Genomic DNA, 22,608 nt, shown 5'->3' with positions numbered 1-22,608 from the left:
CGCCGTTGCTAACATACTGCTGTTTCAACGTCGATATCGTGTATGTTTGTAAGCTAACTGAGATAATATACGCTGGAGCAGAAGCACCGTGTCCTGCTCTTTTATTAAATTATGCCCTTCTTCATGTATGAGTATATATAAACACACATATAGGCTGGAAATTAGTTTAACTGTCAGAAAGATTGTGAGTTTTTTTTTTTTTTTTACGCTCCGCATGTTAACAAATTCCGTTGTTAGCTCCGTTGTTAGCGCCGTTGCTAACATACTTGCTAACATACTGCTGTTTCAACGTTGATATCGTGTATGTTTGTAAGCTAACTGAGATAATAATATACGCTGGAGCAGAAGCACCGTGTGCGGCTCTTTTATTAAATTATCCCCCTTCTTCAGGGCATTTACACAGACTTACTGGTTAATAAATGGGTCAGTTGTTCTCATACCTGTCATTGTTGACTATTGATCTTTGAGTAATATCACTTAATCAAGCCTTTTCAATCATTCCACACTACAAAATAAGTAGTAAAAGTATGTATATTTGTGGTAATATCATATTGGATCGATATTGGCATCAGTCAATAGTCAAAACTGCGATATTTGTATTGTATCGGAAGTGAAAAAGTTGTATCGAAACACCCCTAAAGTATTTATTTTAGGTTAATTGTATCTCAGGAACATAACATGGGAAAAAAGAAGCTGTAGACCTTTAATGTAGAGTGAAAAAGTATTTTCCCCATTACGGATCTTTTCTATTTTTGTTTTTTGATCAATCTGATACATTTAAGACAACAGAGTGAAAGCGCGGCCCTTTAACCGAACTGAAATAACAGAATATGGTGCATTTTTAAGTAAAACACATGAAGATTAAAAGTAACATCCAGTCCCAAATCAAACATTAGCTACACACTAAAGTAAGGACTATAAAAACATATTTTTGGCATGAACAGTTCATTTTATTGGGCTCTTTGGAAACAAAGGAACTGATATAGTTTGCCATATTTTAGTTTATTTTTTTCTTTCTCCTGTATTGTTCAATCAGCTGACATGGAGGCTAAAACATTCTCCTGCAGATGAGAAGATGGTAACATATTTGGGAAGAAAAAAAGCAAACATCTAACGAGGTCCACATGGTTTCACCTGCCTTTGTCTGAGGCACATCACGTTGATTGTTAATTGGAGAAAGTCTTCAAAGAAGGCCTTGTTTCGGTTTTATGAAATAACATTTCATTGTTACTCAGACTCCTTTTCAGGCTGCAGCTGGCAGCAGAAATTGAATCCTGGTCAACAATACATTGTTTTGGTTTGAGATGTGAGTCTGAAATTTTCCAAAGCATCACATTTCACACATGAAGCCCACACGTAGAGCGGCGTGCCACACACGTCTGCCGCCCTTACCGCCCTCTTCGATTTTCACAACGTGGCAGCACGAAGAGCGAAAAAGGTCAACGTTCTCCAGAAGGATGAAACAAAAAGACGGCAGGAATGCAAGCACGCAAACGGAAAGGGGGGTGGGGGGGAGGAACGACGCGTCCGTCCCTCTTCGCCCATTTCCAGGGCCAGATGTGTCATCGCCCACCTTCCTCTTCGAGTGTCTGCGGAGGTAACGCCGCGCTTTATTGAGAGGGGAAATGAACATGTGGAAACCCAACAAGGGAAGCGCACATGAAAGGGAGCCCAGCATAAATGTCAGATTATAATGGAAATTTTCCACTGAGATGGAAGACAGGCAAAACGCTGATGTGTCATCAAAGACTCGTTCACCTCCCCTTTAACAACACTCCTTTTAAATCTGAGGTATTTTTCTCAATATTATTCAAAACAAACCAGAAACAAGAAGTCGTTTCTAGTCTGACGTCTGCCTTCAGTTGAGATGATTAAATCCAACAGCAGACAGACCACTACCCAGACAACCCTGTGCTGACATCAGGACTACATCTAGTAATTTATAGCGTTAGAGATCATTTTCAAACAACAGGTAAAACCTCGGTGATGTCACCGGTGGCGTCTCCAGTTCAGCTCTCACCTGAAGTGATGAGCGAGGGATGAAATTTGTGTCAAAATTCATAAACGGTCTCCTCGTACTCCACGAGTAGAAATTAATCTGTTGCATTTTCGATGTAGGACCCCAGGTTTTGGGTAAGAGGATGTTCAAATATGGCAAAAAATAAAAATAAAAAATGTAAAGAGGCATTTATGAGGCCTGGGAGAGTCTGTAATTTAACATCAGTGTTTTACAGATGTGAATAATTACTGAAAAAGTGAATCCGTCCATCCATCCATCCATCGTTTTGTCCATCCAGACCTCAACAATTTGAGATCAGAAACTTTCTGAAAGGATGTAATTTTTCCTTATCTGTTATCAAAGTATTTAGAAACTTCAGTAAAGTGATCAAGTTTTGTCACATTATCAAAATTACAAATAATCTGCAGCTCATGTGTGTTATTTAAAATATTTTTATAAACACCTTTTAGTTCATCGGCTTCTCTCCACCTCCGCCTCCCGTGGCTCCTGTTATTCATGGCCCATAATGCTCAGCCTCATCTGCAGGGAGCTGATTGTCATTATCTCTTTTAATCACTATAACTCTGTATCATCCGTACCTTCGTCATTTGGGCTCTCCTCGTTTTCCACCTGTGTTTGCTGTGAGTTCCAGAAAGTTGGAAGCATTTTTGTTTTTTATATGTATATTTTTATGCAAAGTTCTTAAATAAGTTGCTCAATCTGTGTACCTTAGAAACAAAATGCTCTTTAAATAAAGCTAAAATATTATGAATTAATTCATTGCTTCCAATTTGTTTTGACTTTTATTTTTAGTTCTGACCATATATAACTAATATTTATACATTTTCTCAACTTTAACCTTTTAGATGACAGCTTTGTTGAAAAAAGTCTCTTCAGTGAAAAAAAATTTCCCTATCTTATCCTTATCCAATAGAAATAATTTTTTTTTCGTAATTTTGGCGGCTATTGGGATTCAAATGAATTTATGTACAAAGTTTGTAAATGAATTTCTCCTTTACACATTAAACATTTTAAAGATTGTCATAGAAACATCGTGCATTTATTTGCATCTATTTTTTTAAGAATACTTTAACTTCAGTCCTTCCCGTCCATAAATACTCACAAATTAAAAATGATTGTTTAATAGTGGATTCTATTTTTTGAACCTGAAAGAGTCGAAAAATTGCAGCAACTTTAATTCCCTTTTTTTGTGCCAACTTATTGAAACATTATGAAAAAGTATCAAAAAAAGTCCCTAAAAGACACAGATAGTTCTGAGTTTAAAAGGCAAAGTTTACAAACCATATAAAAAATATAAAGAAAGAGAACAAAAAATCTCACCAAATTTTAATTCATTTACATAACTGACATACATTTCACAAACTAAGTACATATAAATAGAGAAGTCCAGAAGTCCTGGAGGGTTAAGCAAATGTATATATCTGCATAATATGATGCTGCAGTGAAGCGACGTGGCTGGAAACAGGCCGTCTGTTTTTGTTATGCAGCAGCATGATTAATGGCAGATTAAACTTTGATGACTAATGTAGGATCACCGTAAAACATAAAATGGTGACAAATCATTCAAGTCACGTAAGTCTAAATAAAAACAGTCTTTTATGTTGATGTGATCCCATTGAGTTATACTGTACTTGTCTGCACACACACACACACACACACACACATCAGCAGCTAATGGGTTAAATACGGTCTAAATGCTTCACAACACAAAGCTTTACGTTTCCATGACACAGATCAAAGGTCTAATGCAGGGGTGCCCAAAGTCGGTCCTGGAGGGCCGGCATCCTGCACGTTTTAGTTTCCTCCCTGGTTGTAGCAACAACCTGTTCAGTATGTCAATGTTGTTCTTAGGCCTCTAATGAGCCATCATTTGAACCAGGTGTGTTAAACCAAGGAGAGAACTAAAACATGCAGGATGCCGGACCGACTTTGGGCACCCCTGGTCTAAGGGTTCAAAATTTTTCAGAATAAAACTCTGAAAAGTGTGGCATGTGTTTGTATTCAGTCCCCTTCACTCTGACACCCCTAAATAAAACCATGTGCATCTAAAGCTCCTTCTCTGTTCCCAAGTCTGACTCCAGCTGGTTTAGGTCGGGTCCGGTTCTGAGTTTTGTGTGTCTCAACCGGCGCTGTGCTGCTCGCTCTGCGGAGCGTAAATACGGGCGTGAACGAGCTCGACACGCCAGTGATGTCATTTTGTGCTAGGCTGCCAGTTCCTCTGAAATCTCTCTATATATTTGTTCACTGAGAGTTTCCCCGTCCAGTTAACGCTTTCTGAACCGCAATTAGACCAGAACTGAAAACAACATGTCTGGACCGCAAGGTCCGATCATGGTACGATATTGATTTGTCTTGTGTTGGATTCCGTGGGCCGATCAGCGAAGGCGGTCTGCAGCCAATCAAATCGCTTACATGCAAGAACTGGCGAGTTCTGACATGTATGAAAAAAAGAAAGGGAGGAAGAAGGAGAGAAGCAAAGAAATGTCTAGAAACAAAAATAACACATGAAACTTCTTCATTTCCAAAGACGTCGAATGACAGAAGAAGAAGCAGACTACCACAAAATAAAATAAACATCTGACTTGTGAATGCAGACAGCCTCATCAGAAGCTAAAACGATTTACCAATCAAGCTGCACCATCAGTCAGCATCCTCAGTCTCTCAGAAAAATATCAATACTTTAATTTACATTCATCAATATCTGCTGACACAAACTCTGTTATCATATGATTTAGTCATCACAACTTTTTGTTGTTTTTTTTTTGCAACATTCGGTTTTAAGAATGCATTTCTTCCCTTTTTTTTTATAGTTTCTATGCAAATTGTGAAAATCTGGACTTCGGGATGCTTTTATTTTACTCAGGTTGTTAAATTGTATTCATGATTTGTTGGAGTTTCTAAAACAGAAAAAATTTAGTATTTCATCTGAATTGGAAAATGCTCAACGAGGCGTCCGAATCGCCTCCAAATGAGCTTTTCAGCTTCTGAAATTATAATTCAAATGAGATTGAGACAGAAATAACTTTCATAAACACTGGTACGAGCAGGACGCCGGGTCAACAGATCAATCGAAGACCACCTTGCATGCAACAACAAGAGAAGAAATCATCTAGAGCTCAGACAGCAATCTCAGTAAGCGCTGAGATTGCTCTTAAAGCTGCAGGAGAAGGAGTGCTGGGCGCAGATGTTCACGCCGATGAGAAACCTTCAGCATACGAAGCAATAAGACGGACCCAGGCGCCGGACGCTTGGCGTGAACACAGCCCTAATTCTCACAATATGAAACCAGGGCAGGGAAAGTGTTTCCATTAAACCGCTGCGGATGCCTTGAGAGCAAAAAACATTTCGGCTCAGAATCTCAAAGAGCAATAAAACCTCCCTCCATCCCCGACGAACACAAACCAGCCCTCCAAATCCCTTTAAAACCCATTTAGGGGCTCAGTTTGATATAATTACATTCATTTATGTAAAGCTACTCATCAAACCCGAGGGCTTGATCTTCTTCAATGCGCGCACATCAACCAGCGCGCAGATAAGCACAAAGAGCCCGACACAAACACTCGAGCTGCTGCATGTCAAACATCTAGACCCAATTATTTATCTTCTCAAGCAGATAAGAAAAGAGGAAGTGGGAGAGGATCCACCTGAGACTTCCTCTGGCTCCGACCTGACACCGTTGCACCGACGGCGTTCAACAGGAAAACATCCGGAATAAAGTAAATACATCAGTGACGCAGTCAGTAAGACTGCCAGGGAAAATCGGCGTCTCTCTGCACCAGACGACAGATCCATTTGCATTTAAGGTGTTTCAGTGTTGCCAAAACTTTTTCCGGGGCGTGAAATTTTTCTGTCAACTCAAGGCGTCCCACAAGTCAGCCACAGATGTACAATAAGCGTTTAGGTGTCATACGAGCGGCCCAGAGTGGAGTCGCCCGGCTGACAGATCGGCTCTCTACTGCGTTTATATGCAAAGCAGAGGCCGTCTGAAAAGCAGAGGTAATGATTTTTACTGTCACCGCTTCGCGCCGAGTGTAACATCAGATCAGGATGAAAGACAGGTTTGTTCTGGAGGACAGGGAAACTCAGAAACAGGGGAGAAGTAATCAGATTTTTCTGAATGTGATGAGAAGCACATTCAGAAAACTAGAGGAGTCTGGGCTGCACTTGATTTGATTTTTTTTTTTTTTAAGTTTGCTTTCTGCATGCATACAAATGCAAAGGCATTTGTAAAAAAAATAGACCACTACCCTTCACAATTATGGTGCACTTTCTTTTCGTATGTCACAGCAAATGTCAATAAAACACATTAAAATTTGTGATTGTGAGGCATGAGCTTCATCTTTCCAAGTTAGTTTTCCTGGATTTGGTTGACGTTTCATTTCACTTTTCTGGCTCCGAACTCAAAAACTACAAATTCAGACCACACATTTTCACACCGTCTTAATGCTTTTAAAGCTTTTGTTTTTTGGCATTTTTCCCTCTTTCCTTCAGTCCAGTCTCTGTACCCGACCATTGCAGACTATGGTGTGGAGAGTTCTTAGAAATAATCTGGGAAAGTTGACAGAAAAATCCCAAAAAGCCCTGAAAATATATGAGCGTGATATTTTAAAGAGAGAGTAAAGATCAGGACACTGGAGACGCAGACGCTCTGTGATAATCCCTCTGTTGGGACTGAAATCTCATTTTATGTCATCAAACATAAAATACAAGTTTAACTAAAGAATTAGTTACAACTAGGCCTGTCAAAATAAAATAAAAAATCAATCAATTAATTGCATGCTAAACTAAAACAAACTCAATCATTTTCATTTTCTTGATTTGTCGTTTTTCTTTTTTCTCTCTTTCTACCAAAACTGGTCTTCAGTCTGGTGCTTTCGTCTCAACTATCCCTTTTTTTAAAAGGCAATTTTGCCTACAGAGACTGCAGAATTCATTTTATTTGTCGTTTCTGTTGTTTTATTTATTTATTTATTTTGGATATTTAAAATGTCTTCCACTTCCAATGTTTAAATGTTCATCAGAATAAAGTTTTCTGATCTTTAAGAATGTGTCCTTCCATTATTACTATTATATAATGTGAAAATTGTCTCAAAATTACAATAATATTGTTTATCTCAATAAGTTCTGGGACAATTTATCGTCTGGCAAAACAATAGTTTTTTTTGTTGTTTTTTTTATTCTTAAATTAGTTGACGATTATCTGAATAATCCATTCATCAGGATTCATTCAATTAATCATTGCAGTCCTAATTTGAACAGAAAGCTCGGGTCGATCAGTACGTTGGGGTTAGTTTGTGATGAAGTGTGGCGATGTAGGAGCAGCTGATCGATCACCGATGAACAAGATCTGAGCTGCCGCCCCGATAAGAGCGAGCCGCCGCTTCCCTCGAAACCGACGACTGCTATTCATTTGACGTATTGACGCATTGAATCTCAGCCTCACGTCTCAGGCTAATCTCCAGGCTGTGGACTGAGATAAGAGGGAGCTGCAGGCGGAGAGAAGTGGAGAAAGGTGGAGCAGACGGGGCCCTCTACCTGAAAGTCAAGTGGTTGACTTTAAACTGGGTCTCTATCACGCCCGTCGTCCTCAGCCGCACTCGGAGGACGTCCATCTCTGTGGGCACGTAGTCTGCAGACATGAGGCGGCTCATGTTCTCAAAGAAACTGAGCAGAGAGAGAAGAAGAAGAAGAGGAAAACAGGTTAAAAAGAACGGAGGGCGACGAGGAAAACAACTTGCAGTCAAACTGGAGATCAAACGAGGAATCAGTCATCGGCGCATTGTGTTTGTCCTGGTCGTGTCGGCTGCCAGTTAGTGGGTTGGGTGTGGATGATAAGACGGGAACCCCCCCGGCAGGCTCATCACGATGAATATTCAGAGTCGTTTATCATAATAAACACACTCAGGCTAAGCTTCCAAACACTGATTAGCTGCTGCTAACAACACAGCCGGCGTGATCGAGTGTATCATGAGCGTGCACACACACTCGGTAAGATCTGGTCTTTTTACACACACGCACGCACACACACACACACAGAGGCATCTCCACCTATGTGAACGGACTGTGACATTCTCAGCTAGTCATCCTGAATCAGTTTCTTGGGCAAAGACAGACGTCCTGCTGCTTTAAAAGGGAAAAAAGAAAAGACACTCAAGTTTGTTTGCTACTTCTGTTGATCTGAGAATCACTTCGGGTGTCAGAGAGATGTTTAGTTTATTAAAGATGTTTAGTTTGTTAAAGATGCTTAGTTTGTTAAAGATGTTCAGTTTATTAAAAATGTTCAGTTTATTAAAGATGTTTAGTTTGTTAGAGATGTTTAGGCTCAGCATTGCTTATTTATTTTAATCTTTTCAAATGCTGGCATTTTTTAAGACTTTATAGCTGGTGTTCAGATATTAATCTTCCAAATTTATAACGCATAATTATCAAGTGATATTTTAAAATTTCCTGTCAACTTTAAACACTTTTTAACTCAAAAACACGGCGGGCTGCTGGATGAATGACTGCCCCAGCGCCCAACCACCGGGCTTAGCAAGTTTTCTGGGGGAAACCTTGTATATTTACTGTTGGCCCTAATAATTCGTCCTGTTTAAATATTATTCTGCCTAATGATTCATGAAATGTCCTCCATTATCCTTCTCACTTTTCCAGATTTGGGAAATCTTGAAATCAAAATCTATGCTGTCCAGGGTTTTCCAAGACTCCAGAGGATTTACCTACAAACACACACCAAGTTTCAGACCAGAGTCCAGAGACGGACGTGTCAGCAAGGATCCTCACATGCAACACACAGTGTGTGTGTGCACGCGTGTGTGTGTGTGTGTGTGCGTGTGTGTGTGTGCGTGTGTGTGTGTGCGTGTGTGTGTGTGCGCGCGCGTGCGTGTGTGGGTAAGGTGATGGATGGTGGTTCTCAGTGGGAGCCAAGGGGCCTGTCGGTGTGGATCACCCCAGAAGCGAGGCCTCTAACTGGGGCAGAGGATGAGAACAGACGGCCTCCTGGTGCTCCTCAGCACTTAGCTGCCACCGAATCACAAACACACACACACATCAACACACACACCGTTTCCTCTACAATTATATTTCGCTTTCACCTATTACCTACTCCTGTTTATATCAACACATACAGATTCTATGGCTGCTCACTTCAGTAAATAACGTAGAAAAAGATGCATCACTTAGTGTCCACTTCACAACTATTGTTGGTCTAATCCAGGCTGGTACAGAGATCTGCAACATGCAGGAGCTCTTCTCTGACTCTGTCACTTTGGCCAAAAATGACAGAAAAATCAGTTTCTTTTTGAAAAAGTAAAAAGTTTTAGCTGTATTTGCATTGCTTTTCATGCAATATCAGCACGGAATGGCGCAAAACCTTTAAAAAGGCTGCAAACCGAAGGAGTTTTTGTTATGTGAATTGAAAAATATGTGTTTTTTGTGCAATTTTGGTTGAATTACTGCTCTGAGTGTGTTGTTCTTTCAGCAAATTGCATTTTTTTAGTTTGTATACTCCAGTTATCCTTAATCAACTACTAAATTAGTTGATGATTTTTCAATTAATCACGTTAATCATATTAATCGTTTTAGCCCTACACATATGGCACATTTTTTCAGATATTTATTGTAAAAAAAAAAAAAGGAACTATGTATCATTTCCCTTTCTTTTACCCACTTATGCTTTATCTCACTAAAACACAAGACAGTTGAATTTTTTGTTTGTTTGTTTGTTTTGTTTTGTGTTAAAAAGATCTCTAAAATCCAAAACACTTCTGCGGTATTTGATCCCACTTAAATTAAGTGGCATCAATTAAAGTCGCTTCACTCCCATGCATTCAAAAACCGAGAGCCGGGCTCTCCAGATGCTGACTTCAAGTGACAGCCAGCATCAGCTCCTCTGCTCCGCTAATTAGACCCCCGCTTCTCCTCCGCTCAGCGTGAGAAAATTACTCACTACAGCGCCGAGTCGTTCAGCTCGAACTCGTAGCCGCGGGCGGCCGCAGCCCTCACCCCCTGGTCGGCCCACAGACAGGACAGGGCGTGGCTCAGGAAGGGGAGCAGCACCTGCTCCTCGTCGAAACACCGCCCACACGACAGGACCGAATGGGCGTGGACCTGCGGAGTCAGCGAGACAAGGAGACACGGAGGCCAGGTGGATTATTGAAGAGGTAAAACACTGTGGAGTTTATGAGTCTGCCTCCACTTTTTAGACTCGGTAATCACTAAAGATGCTGAAATGAATGACAGAGACGCAGACACGCCCTCTGCGACATTTATTAGAGGAATTACGCTGGCCATCATCTCCCAGCAGGATGTGCGGGGTGGGTGGTGACAGGAGGAGCTTCGACAACTCAAGTGGCAAAGTTCAAATCAAATCAAACCTCGCACTCTCACCACCCACCCGCCTCCACGGTTTCAGCTGTTTTCTGGGCTGATTGAGTGTCGAAATGCCGCCCTCTGGTGGCTGACTCTGTACAGTGCAGGCACGACTCAAAACTAGGCTATTCAAACCATGTTCGTTGCATTTCTTTTTGCACAGAATCATTCTTTGATAATTAAATTTTATTCTGCTCAGTTCTACCTATTTTGAGCTCCTTTCAGAATGAGCTGGTTTTAGGGCGTCCTGCCACTTTAAATCCAAATAAGCTGCTGCCAGCCACGCCCTCCACTCACATGTGAAAATGGCTGCAAACAGATGAGCAACTATTCAACCGTACAACTTTGAAAAGCAGAAGAGGAGCCTCCTGTACAACTAACAAGAATGCAGCAAGTGGTTTCTGGATGGTAAGTCACTGTTGGTACACTTGTCTTTTCCAGCTGACCAAATGTGCTGGAGCTCAGCTTAGTTTGCTAGGTATCGGCGCAGTGGCCATTGATTGCGACTCAACAATCTGGAGGTTTTTGAAGAATCCAGACACCAGACAACATTAATTTATTACCACAAAATGTCTGGGTGTTTTATGTAAGTCGTTTTTTTTAGATGCAGCTGAGACCCAAATGGGAGAACAAAAACGTGCAAAAAGTGCATTTTGCATAGTAGGTCCCCTTTAAATTGGAACCAAAACTACAAAACCAGACAAGGCAGGGGAATGAGAAGGAGGCTACCTTGTTCCTGCTGTTAGCCAGGTTAATCCGGAGGACGCCCATTCCATGGAGGACAAACTTCATGGAAGTCAGGAGGTTATCCAACACCGCCGCCTGCAAAACAAAATCAGTTCATCTAAAACTTAAAAAAGTTTAACTGTACTGTTTTCTTAGATAATTTTTACAGATGATTTGTTTGCGGCACATTCTCTTTAAACGCATATTCAGTGTTTAATTATTTGCCACATGGTCTGTTCAGTAGTGACGACCGTACGGACAAAGACTTGGTCAGTCCAACAGTCGGCTAACTAAAGGAAGTATCCAAATTAAACATGGCTTGGAAAATTATTCCAGTATAGTTTGTTCCTGCTTCCCAACTGCAACATGCTGTTGAAAGAAAACTATAAAAAGTCACATTTCATCTCATGTTGGGGATTTCAGCACACAGGTGGAGGAAACGTGGGGACAGAACTACAAGGAAATCCTTTTAGAATTCATGTCTTATAATGGCCTAGTCAAAGTCCAATTGAAAATATGTGGCTTGATTGAAAAACTGATGCTCTTAATTTTGTAATAATATTTATAAATCATGTCTGATTTTCCTTCCAATCAAGCATTACTTTGTGTTGATCTGTCACCTTAAATCCCTACATTTAATGTTTGTAACACTTAATGTTTTGTTTTTCTTCAAATTGCACAAAGTATTAGCAAAAACCTTTTTCCGCTAATAACACACATTGAAAGGAGACAGTGAACAAAATACGATTTTGTAGTTTTAAGAACATTAGCTGGGTTTTTATTTACCTTTGTTTGATAACAACAGTATAAAGTATCTGACGTTTCTTCCTTAAATATAATCGGAAACTGCTGATCTCACTCAAAACATTCATCTGGATGACGTGGATGTGGGTTTGGGAGTTCCTGTTTGGGATTGTGACCTCCACTGAAACTGAGCAGCAGGGCAAAACAGAAACTAAGCGGTTATTAATCACAACACAGATCTGGTTCAAAGCATGACCAGCTTTTTCCTCCTCTTCTCCTGAAGATAATCATATGTGATATAATTATATTGTATTTTAAAGGCCTTTTAAGTAATTACTGAGACCATAAGCGCGACAAAAATCTCCAGTGGGGATTCCGCGCCCCCTGTTGGACATTACATCAACTGCAGCTGAAATCTACATTTTGAACTGCTCGGTTTTCTGAGTCAAAGTTCAGCTTTTATAAACAATCTATGATCGTAAAATGACACAGGACTTTGCATTACCACAGCCTGTAGTCGTTCTGAAAAGATAAAACTTAACTGTAGAACTAAAACCAAAACATTTTGAATTAGGCTCTTAAAATAGCGTTAGATGTTTTGGCAAAAAGTGTGAATAATCATATGTCGGTTATGTTAAAGAAAGCTGCAATAAGACTGATTTTAGGATAACTGAGGGATGTAACAAGATGCGGGACAAACTAGTGAAGGAGTGTGAATACTTCCTGGTGGCTCAGTAAAGATAAATTTAAAGTTCAGCCTGATCAGTGTGCTTTATAAGCGTTTTATTAATCCACCCTGACATCCGCTGCGCTCTCAGTGGAACATGTGACTGGCGGGGTTGTGCGAGTGGATTGGAAACATTTTGTGGCAGAGCTGCGTTGGTTCCTGTTGAAATAAAAGCCTCTTTGTGCTTCTTTCTATCTTCCTTTGGCTTCACTGTTATCACTGTCAGAAGAAAAGAAACTAAAGATCTCCACAGAGTTGGTTTGATTAAAAATCCCTGCTTTCTTTAAAACGCTGAAATTGTTATTTTTGGGGCTATGAAGTTAAAGATGCTCAACAAATAAAGTATAAGAACTACTGCTGATGTTTAACTTTCACTGGTTTTTGTAGGATCGCTCACAGTTTGTTTTACCATTAAGAAAGAAACGCAGCAATCGTCTCTGATGTTATCGGATTCAGAGTTCTTGTCCTCGTCCCGTCTCCGTCTCTGTGGTCTATAAAAGTCCAAAACAAAAACGGTGTCTGAACTGAAGGTGAATAAAACCAGATAAAAATAGGAGAGAAGAGGGAGAAGTAACAATGCAAAGCAGGTTGTTTGATACAGCCTCGGCCTCCTTCACCGAGTGAATTCCTGAGTTTATGTAAATGTTGTAAATAGTTTCGAAAACCAAAAAAAAGAGAGAGGAATTTCTCACTGTTGTGTAAAACTGGCAGAAAACGACAACTTTAACAAAAGAGATTACTCAAAAAAAGACGTGTAACGGATCTGCATATCACAAACTACTGACGTTTTCAGGAACTTGGTCCAAATTACAGCATCTGTCTTTGGTAAAGATGTGTGACTCTGACCTTCGTAGTCCTTCAGGCACTTTAAAGCTTTACTTCCCGACTGATTTCTACAGATATGTTTCTATTCTTGCACACAAGGTTCCTCCCTCATGACGCCATCTGTGTAAATTTAGTTACTGATGCATATTCAATTTTAGTTAAAATGATTGAGATGCTCATGTGGACGTTGTTGCCTTCTGTCGGTGAGCAAAGAGCTATAAATCCATCACGCTGAGCTCGGCCTGTCACAATAATCAATAAATCAATTAATCGCATGATAAATTAAAACAAACTCAATAATTTCCATTGGTGTGATTTATTGTTTATCTCTCTTTTTTCTCTCTTTCTACCAAAAACTAGATGATAAAAGTCTCCAGTTTGGTTCTGTGGTCTCAACTTGCTCTTTTTTGAAGGACAATTTTGTTTACAAAGACTTCAGAATTCATTCTATTTGTTTTTTTGTTAATTTATTTTGGATATTTAAAGTGTCTTCCGGTTCCAGTGTTAAATGTTCACTAGGAGTTAAAGTTTTCATTAGAATTTAAAGCTTTTAGCATGCGCCCTTGCATCATTATTTTTGCCATTACCATTATATTCCTTGAAAATGGTCTCAAAACAACAATATAATCGTTTATCGCGATAAGTTCTGGAACAATTTATCGTCCAGAAAAATGTGTTATCGTTACGGGCCTGTGCAGAGCCATGACTTCCTTTTACCTGCATTTATTTTCCAGCTGATCCAGCACCGCCAGGAGCCATTATGTGCTTTCCCTAATCTTTTATTAGCTCTACCTCACCTGAGAGCACAGAGTAACGTAGCACCTTCCTTTCTCTGATATTTGTGTGTATTTATTCCTGGAGGGAAGTCGTTCAGGTAGAAAAGCACATTTCTGACCTCCACTTCCTGCTGTGTTTGAAATCCCTGTGGGAACTCTGAGCGTCAGCAGAGAAGCCCTGAGCTTCATTACAGCAGCGTAATCTCTAAATCCATCCACCTACCGTGAACTATTGTTCTGCTCCAGGTTTCTGCTGGGTCTGCCTCTCTGAACACAGAAAGCGACCAGCCATTACGACCTGGATTGTGTCAGGGCATTTCCAAAGACAACACAGAGAAGAATGCGGATGAACGGGTCACCGCCTGATATTTAAATATCAACCCCAGACTGTAAAACATGTAACGCATCATGAGAATTCAGGGAGTGTTGGAGGAAGAGAAATAGCTATAGAAAAAAAATGCAATATTTACTACATTTTTCATTAAAATCTGTAAAAAAAAAAAAATTTAGCAAATTTTTATTTTCTACAGAATTAACACACTTTTCCATATTCAACTTCTCAAAATTCTCGAGTTGTTTATGTTTATAAAACCATTAAAAATACTAAATTAAAACAAGAATTTGATGCAGGAGATGTATTATACCTGATGGGATGGAAGGAAGGAAAGAAAAGCTAAAGGAAAAAGAGAAATGAAGGTAGGACGCAAGGGAGGAAATAAGGCAAACTGAAGGAAAGAAGGATACAAGTTAGGGTGCAAAGAAGAAAGGAAGGAAGGGAAGAAGATGGAGAGGGGAAGGAAGGACACGATGAGCTAAGTAACAAAGTAGGAAAATAAAAACATTCTTTTATTTTCTTAATTTAATTTTCTCCGCTGACCCAGACTGTCTAGGAACGTCGAATTAAGCTCTTAACTCAGCAGATATTTTGGACTGAAGATTTCATAGTTGTGGTATTTTATAAGCGCTGCCAGTCTGACACAAAGGCAGAGTTTTGTGTTCAGTCTGACCCAAAGCCAGAACAACAGCATGGCCTCAGGCTTCAAATAAAGGAGGGATGAAACAACAAAGAAGTCTCTCCCAACTATTCCTCTCCTCATTTCCCTTCGACGGGCCATCCGGGTCCGTGAAAGTTTTATTGCAACACAAAATACAAATTAAAGGGCAACAACAAAACAACAAGTTAAGAAGCTCGGCTGCTCGCTGTGGGATGAGACGTTCGCTGACGGAGAAAGATGCGTTTGAGTCAAACGGAGATAAAGACACAGATGAAACAATGTCCACAGAGGTCAGATAGAGAGCAGTGCGCGCGCGTGGGTGTGTGTGTGTGTGCGTGTGCATGTGTGTGTGTTTGCTGTGGGAGGCTGGGTCGGTTCGGGAAGGGAGGGACCGGCCTGTGGGTTAGTGTCATTTTCCCATCTGAAACTAAGGGCGTGAGCGCAGAACAAAGGCAGCGCTAACTGACACCAGAGAGGACAAAGGAGCGGAGCGGCGGTGTGTTAGCGCGTGTGTGCATGCTTCCACAAGAAACATTTATTTATAAAAGTGGCTACTGAACAAACAGACGGGAAAACGTCTAGAAGAAGCTGCTGACAAATAGTCCGGTTCCTGAAAAGTGCTTTACAGTATCCATGTTTACTGCAGCATCACTTTTCAGATTTGTTTAAGCGTTGTGTGAAACTCTAAACAAAACAAAAAAAATATTGAATGAAAACTTTTTAAAAACAAAGCTACTATTTTTCATAAAACATATATAAAGTAGTCACTGAAATCAAAATTTGAGTTTCCTTCTTCAAGTTCTTCTTTCCCACATTTAAGTTTATAAACTGTCTTGACATTAACATCTGTATTCACAAGTGCATCGTGAAATGTTGACTCAACCAATCACAAGCCAGCATGTGTTTGAGTCAAACTGAGGTAAAAACACAGATGAAACAATGTTCACAAAGGTCAAATAAAGATTTAGGCACGTAGACGAAGCCTAAACTGGGAACCGAAACGAGGAAGAGGGCAGAAATGCACGATATAAGCATATTTATCTTCATAATATCAGTTTCCACAATATTAATATCAAAAAGAACTGCGTGGATCCCCAGAAACATTAGCTAATTAATATTACTCGATTCACAACTGAAAGCAGACTGACTTTAACACTGTAGATTTTAGCAATTATTTCTTTTCTTTTTTTTTTTTTTTTACCAATTTTGCTTCCGGAATCGAATTTATTGAATATAACTGCAGTTGTATGCAAGCAATAAAAAAACATGTTGTAGACTACTGTGTGTGTGAAAGAGTTAAAGGGATAAAAACTGTAAATAAACACTTTACTGTCACATCCGTCCCAATATGGAGCCTGGAAAATCTAACTTCCAAGTAAAAATAGCTTTCAAACAACATGTAGTGTTGATACGTAGGAATGGGTTTTTTTTCAGTTCGGTTTTTATGTCTTTGTGAGGAGAATAGCCTGGCTGAATTATCATTTCCCTGAAGATGGTAGTACTTGGAAACTTCAGTGAGGTGGCATTGACAACCAATGCTAACAGGAAGCAGAGGAATAACGAGGCCGGATTCCAGACGACCGAGTCCCAGAAACAAAAACAAATATTAGTGAGACCTTCCCCAGATGAACCTCCCAGAAGAGGAATCAGCTGCTATGTGTTCAGCAGGTAGTTCAGTCCAGCCGTCCGCAATTAGATAACGTGTAGGAAACATTTGAAGTGGTTACTGTCTCTCCCTTCAGAGGCTTACACAATGTTAAAGTGACAAGAAACACGTCAAGCAAATTTCCAAAGGGCTGACTCACATGACGACCAGGAGCAGACGGGAGGTTCATTTTGCTAAACAACAACAACAAAACTGTGAACTGAACTCTAATCGGGTGTTTTGAGCAAAAATGTATTTTCCAAGAACTCTTAATAAATTAGAAAAGTTGCACAATTAACACAAAGATGTAACAAAACTCAGTAAACATTTTTATTAGATGTTGGCAGAAAGACTTTCTCGTTTTGCATAATGACTTTGAACGATATAAAGCGCAATATGTTCTCTACATGATGTTGACTGATCCTTTTATTTGCTTAAAAAGTTTCCAAAATGAGAAACTAAGAATGATAAGCAGAACATCCTCAACAGTAGAACCTCTTCCATATTTAAACTTTCCTGCAATTTTTTTTTTTTTTTTTTTAAATGACCATCTTTCATTATTGACTATTGTATGATAAAGTACTCACACCCAGTGAATTCTTAACATTTTTTTAGGTTACAATCATCAAACCTAGACCTATTTATTTTATTGGGCTTTTACGAATCGCACTCCATCTCCACTATGAGCTAGAAGATGGGAATGACTGTGAGGTAATGACATAACACAAAGCTAACAGGATCTGACGTTGGTAACGAGTTGAGTTTGGTGCACAAAATGTTCCTTGTAGCACAGAATGTATTTAGAAAGCCTAAATGAGGAGTTCAGACAAGTCCAGGGAATTACCCAACACACTTAAATTACCTCCTCAGGTGAATGTTGGGATTTGGTAGCCACGCCCCTTTGGTTCCACAGTCCCGACCTCAAGGTGTGAAAGCACACACGCAATCCGCGCACACATGAGATCAAGACTCATATGATCGAAAGGGGCTGACGGCTTAGTTGAAAACAGGTGAGTTAGAAAGAAAAAAAAAAGGTGGGAGGCATGAAGAGCAGCCACTGTAAGAAAGCCAGAAATGATAAGTGAAAACAGAAAGTGCTGTGTGTGTCTGTATGTCGAACCAATTCCCTTTACCCCACCCCGTCCCAACCCCTGGAATAACAGAGGAATTTGGCTCCCACTTGCGCTCACACACGCACACACACACAAAGAAGGGAAAGCAGATGTTAACTAAAACCACTGCATACCAGCTTGAATCTGACTGTCATGACAAATCCTCCTCTCTTCTCTCCCCCCCAACAGGAAAACGAGACTTCACCTCAGCTTCCCTCCGATCTGCATCACTGTTTCCTCATTTAAACAATCATTTTTAACACCACTCTGCGCCGGCACGCTGCATCCCCTGCTTCCTCTGCTGAGCTGCAGTTCTTCCCTCAATGAAAACTACATCGTTCTACTCAAGTCATGTTTGCTTTGTAATATTTCTGTTCAGAGATTGGCTGAGGCTCTAATTTGAGTTTCAATTGGATCAAAGCCCCCCCCCCTCTCCCAGCAGCTGCAACATGATTAACCTCTCTTTTAAATCATTAGCTAAGCTACATAGATAAACCAGTGAACTCATGTTGGATGCTTTCAACTGACTGCATTACAAAGCGTGCTTACATAAGTAATTGGCTCTGACTAAATCATCTGATCGGTTTCATCCAGTTTTCAATAATATAGTGATTTTGAAACTCAATGCAACTTCAGGGAGATAATAACTTGGCCAAATAAGTAAATCTGCACTAATGCAGTTTATCTACATTTAAATGAGGTGTTACGCATGCATGTAGGGGAAAGCGTGGGAAAAGTTTTAAAAGTCAATCATGGAGCAAACGGGTTTTTATTTTTGAAAGACTGGAGCTGTTTGTTTTACGTAGATTTGGTAGGAAAAAAAGGAACCAGCGATGTGCTAAAATGCTGACTTCACAAAACAAACAAACAAAAAAGCCAGATGGTTTCAAATGAAACTCAAATAAATGAACTTTTTAAAGATCTGCTTGACTTTGGTGAAGTACTGAGGAATTAGAGGCCCTGAGGCGGGATAGAAGTTAAAGGCTACTGTATCATAATAATTTCATCATCTGATACATGTTTAATTTCTCTTTCTTTTCACAGCGGACTAATTTTCTCGCTGATAAAGCTGATACAATGTAGATATTGGGCAGAAATCTGCTGAGTAACAAAAGAAACACAACCAAAAAAAAAAAAAGAAAGAAAAAGGCATCCAGCAACATGAAACTGTCCCACCAGCATTCTGATTTTTATCAAATCTGTCAGAAAGATCAGGGCAACCTGGCAACTCTTTGCGTCTCAAAATGTTTACTGCTTTCTGCTTTGTGAATCAGGTGAAGCTCCAGGGAAGGTGAAGTCCCTCCCCTGTGCGCTGACGGGTCCCTGTGTGTGAAAGCGGTGTGAGGTTCCCACCTTGAAGCTGCTCAGCTCTTGCTTGGTGAAGCCGTTGCTGTGGATGATTTTCATCTGTTTGACCAAAGTGCTTTTCCCGCTCTCTGCTGCTCCTGCAAGGAGGGTAGACAAGAGTTTTGACTTCCACATTCCAACCGGACACCCGGGGATTATTTAAGTAAGCGCCTCCCGGGTAAAAGTTGTTCTTGACAGTCGGTCTCACCCAGAATGAGGATTTTAACCACATTCATCTCCCGCTTTGCGTATTCGTACAGGTCTCTGTCTATCTTGGCGCTGTTTATCTTCGCCTTCTTCTCCTCCTCTGTATCTTCGGTCCCGAGGCACAGTCCCATCCTGAGCGATCATCTCCTCTCCGACCCAGACGGACAGAGGAAACCTATAAAACTGCGAGCTCGTCACCCACTCCAAAAATGATAATCAGAATAAACTTCCCAGAGAATTAAAAAAACTCTGATTAAAGTTTGTTTAAAATAAAAAAAGAAAAAAAAAGGAGAAGATTTCAGGCCATCTTGCATGATTTCCAGACTCCTGCTGGCAGTTGATCGCCAAGCCTTCAGGCAAAACTGTTTTCACTCATGGCTCCGAGCGCTTTCTCCGCCTCCCAGCGCCAGATTTACTCTGCGGTTAAAAAACCCAAAAATAACAGACCCAGAGCCGAGCTGTTCCTCCGCAGGTCAGCCTCCTGCTCTGCCCAACAGAGGAAAAAGAGCCCCAGCTCTCCCACGGCTGCCCGCCGCCCAGATGGAAACCTCTCGGACCTCCCTTGGGGAAGTGACGTGGGCTCCGTTGGGTCTCACCTGAAAACTTTCAGCTCCAGCTCCGAACTTCGGCTTCCGACTAGTCGAAGTTTGCTACAGACGTGATGACGTGGTAATGAAAAGTCCACATGAAAGGGTTTCTGGCTCCGAGAACCAAACGTGTTCAAGGATTTAGTGCTCAATCACTTTTACAGCCGTCTCCGGAATGACCTCATCAGCGTCTCACATGACTGAAAGAAAAGCCATCATAATCTGCAGTTACCTTATCTGCTCCCGATCCTGGTTTCACTTTGTCTTATTCCCACGCATGTTTCACTTTAGGTCTCAGTTTGGCTTTGCTCATCACCTTGAGTGTGTTCATTTGTCCTCTGTGTAACGATGTATAAAGCTCACATTGTAAGGCTCTGGATCGGGAAAGGGTTAATTCATCCTTTCTTCCATTCCGTCTTTCATTTTTCTTTCTTTCCTTGAATGAGTTTAATCTGGGCCATGGCTTCATTAGTATTCTGAGGAGTTCATGAGGCAGCCCAGATCATCACTCCTCCTCCACCGTGTCTGACTGTTGCAATGAGGTGTGTGAGTTTGCCCATTTTCTTACCTACATGTTGCCAAAATAGATCTTATATGCATGTGGAAATGTAATGGGACCCCATGTGTTTAACCGCTGCTTATCAGTTGCTTTATGTCAGTTGAGTATTTTGATAAAGTGTTGAACTTTATACACATTAACAGAGCATGTCAGCCTTAAGGGATGCGTCAGACATTTCACTTTTCTCATTTTTTTTAGCAGTTTCTTGGGGCATCACCTGGTCTTGCGTACCTGGACGGCCACGCCTCAGAGGATTACACACTAAATTTTCCACACACTGTAGAATATGAGACACCTGTTGTTTGTAAATGGCCTTGTAACCCTTTTTGCAGCACCTTTGGTTTATATGAGGCCATTACTTCTTCCTCACCAGAGCATTCCTTGGAAGAGAGGAACAAGCTTGTTATCAAATACCAAAATGATGTGAGACCTGATGGCTCACGGTATCTGATGAGGACATTCCTCAGGCAGAAAAATGCTATCAAAGCACACGTTTATCCAAAACCGCTCTGTTATGGTGTGTGAAACTAAAGTGTTATGAATAGATGCCACTTAGAGAGAAAGTGGAAAGAAAGAAAAACAATTTCTAGAAACTGTGCAGCTGAATAAATAAACATTGACTGAAATCTTTCAGTTTCTTTGCACAAGCACAGTGTAAAAATGCATAAAAGGTATCGTTGTCTACACATAAAATTGATTTCGGTTACTCTTGGCTCACATCTCTCAAGTGTCAACAACAAAAAACAACATTTAAAAACCCCTAACAGTATAAAACAAAATAACGTAAAAAAGTAAAGGTTCAAACCTGATTCTAAGATGTGAACTTAATCAGGTCAGGGGGGTGTTGTTACAGTGCAGCTCTAATAGGTGTCCCTGCTCAGCTGACAAAACAAAACCAACCAATCAGAGAGCAGGTCAACATTTGTAGAGGAAATAAAACACCAAAAGGTCCAAAAGCTCACCGAAAACAACCTAACTGGCCAACTGGACAAAAACACCCACATACCCAGAACCCGGAGACACAGAGAGAAACCTTACTGAACCTACACTGACCTCCTGTTGGGATAGTTACTTTACAACAAACCCAGATGTGTTTTCTTTGCTTATGCTGGAATTTATTTATGCGCTGAATTTTTATTTGTGGTATCAAAGTAAATGAAGCTGAACAGACAAATGCACACTTGTCCAATTTAGATTTGTGGACAAAGAAAAACTAGAAAAATATGTTGGTTTTTTTCATACCAGTTTACAATTGTGAGCTAATTTGCACTGAAATCTGTGGTTGTATCGTAACACAACACATTAAATCACGGATGTTGGCCTTATTTGTTCATTTACTATCTAAACTTTAAATAAACAACAAAAAGGGCCACTCAAAAAAGGCAAACTCATTTTCATTTTGGGTCTTGTAAAGATTAGAAATGTCCTCCATAGGCCGGTTACGGCAGAGCGAGAACGTATCGATCATAAACTATTAAAACGTGAATAAATCTCTGCATTCGATGACTTCTTAAAGTTAAATAATACTGAACATCTTTTCACACTGATATGATTTGGCAGTGTATAGATAAAATCTACTTTGATTTGATTGGTAAAATATTTGAGGCCAAAACTTCTATCTTCTATGAACGTGTCCCTCAACAGTCTGGAGGGCCATATAAAAAGCTTTGGCGGGCTGGATTTGGCCCCCGGGCCTCGAGTTTGACACATATCGTATACCAGAGAAAACTTGGTGTCACAACAGATCACCTGTTCTGGGGTCACAGTTCGACATAAAATCCTTGCAGCGGAACTTTCTTACTTTCTGAATTCATTTCCTCAAACGCGCCACTCAAAACATGGCGTCGACCGCGACGCTCGCGCGGCCTCTTCTTTTGTTAGCGACGCTTCAATTTCTCGGCCAGTATTACGACTCAAAGGGTGAATAAATGCTTTGAAAGAAATAATGAATAAATATACAAAATGTGACAT

General features: G+C 40.4%; 1 protein-coding gene across 2 annotated transcripts in view; it reads right to left on the bottom strand.

Annotated features, from left to right (window-relative positions):
• Positions 1-19,754, bottom strand: part of gnav1 (guanine nucleotide binding protein (G protein) alpha v1) — a 28,059-nt gene extending 8,305 nt beyond the window's left edge. The window contains exons 1-5 of one of the 2 annotated variants that reach the window (XM_016680777.1): positions 19,493-19,754; positions 19,291-19,382; positions 11,117-11,209; positions 9,966-10,126; positions 7,556-7,684 (exon numbers count right to left, since the gene is read on the bottom strand). In XM_016680777.1, the coding sequence (XP_016536263.1) occupies positions 7,556-7,684; positions 9,966-10,126; positions 11,117-11,209; positions 19,291-19,382; positions 19,493-19,622 (605 nt within the window). In that variant the 5' untranslated portion in view covers positions 19,623-19,754. The remainder of the gene's footprint in view (positions 1-7,555; positions 7,685-9,965; positions 10,127-11,116; positions 11,210-19,290; positions 19,383-19,492) is intronic. The other variant, XM_007570180.2, reaches the window with a different exon arrangement.
• Positions 19,755-22,608: the final 2,854 nt, after the last annotated feature.

Source organism: Poecilia formosa, unplaced genomic scaffold, assembly GCF_000485575.1.
Source record: "Poecilia formosa unplaced genomic scaffold, Poecilia_formosa-5.1.2 Scaffold256, whole genome shotgun sequence".
NCBI classification, from domain to species: domain Eukaryota; kingdom Metazoa; phylum Chordata; class Actinopteri; order Cyprinodontiformes; family Poeciliidae; genus Poecilia; species Poecilia formosa.
Note: the sequence above shows the minus strand (reverse complement) of the source record. Positions and strands in the feature narration are given on the sequence as shown.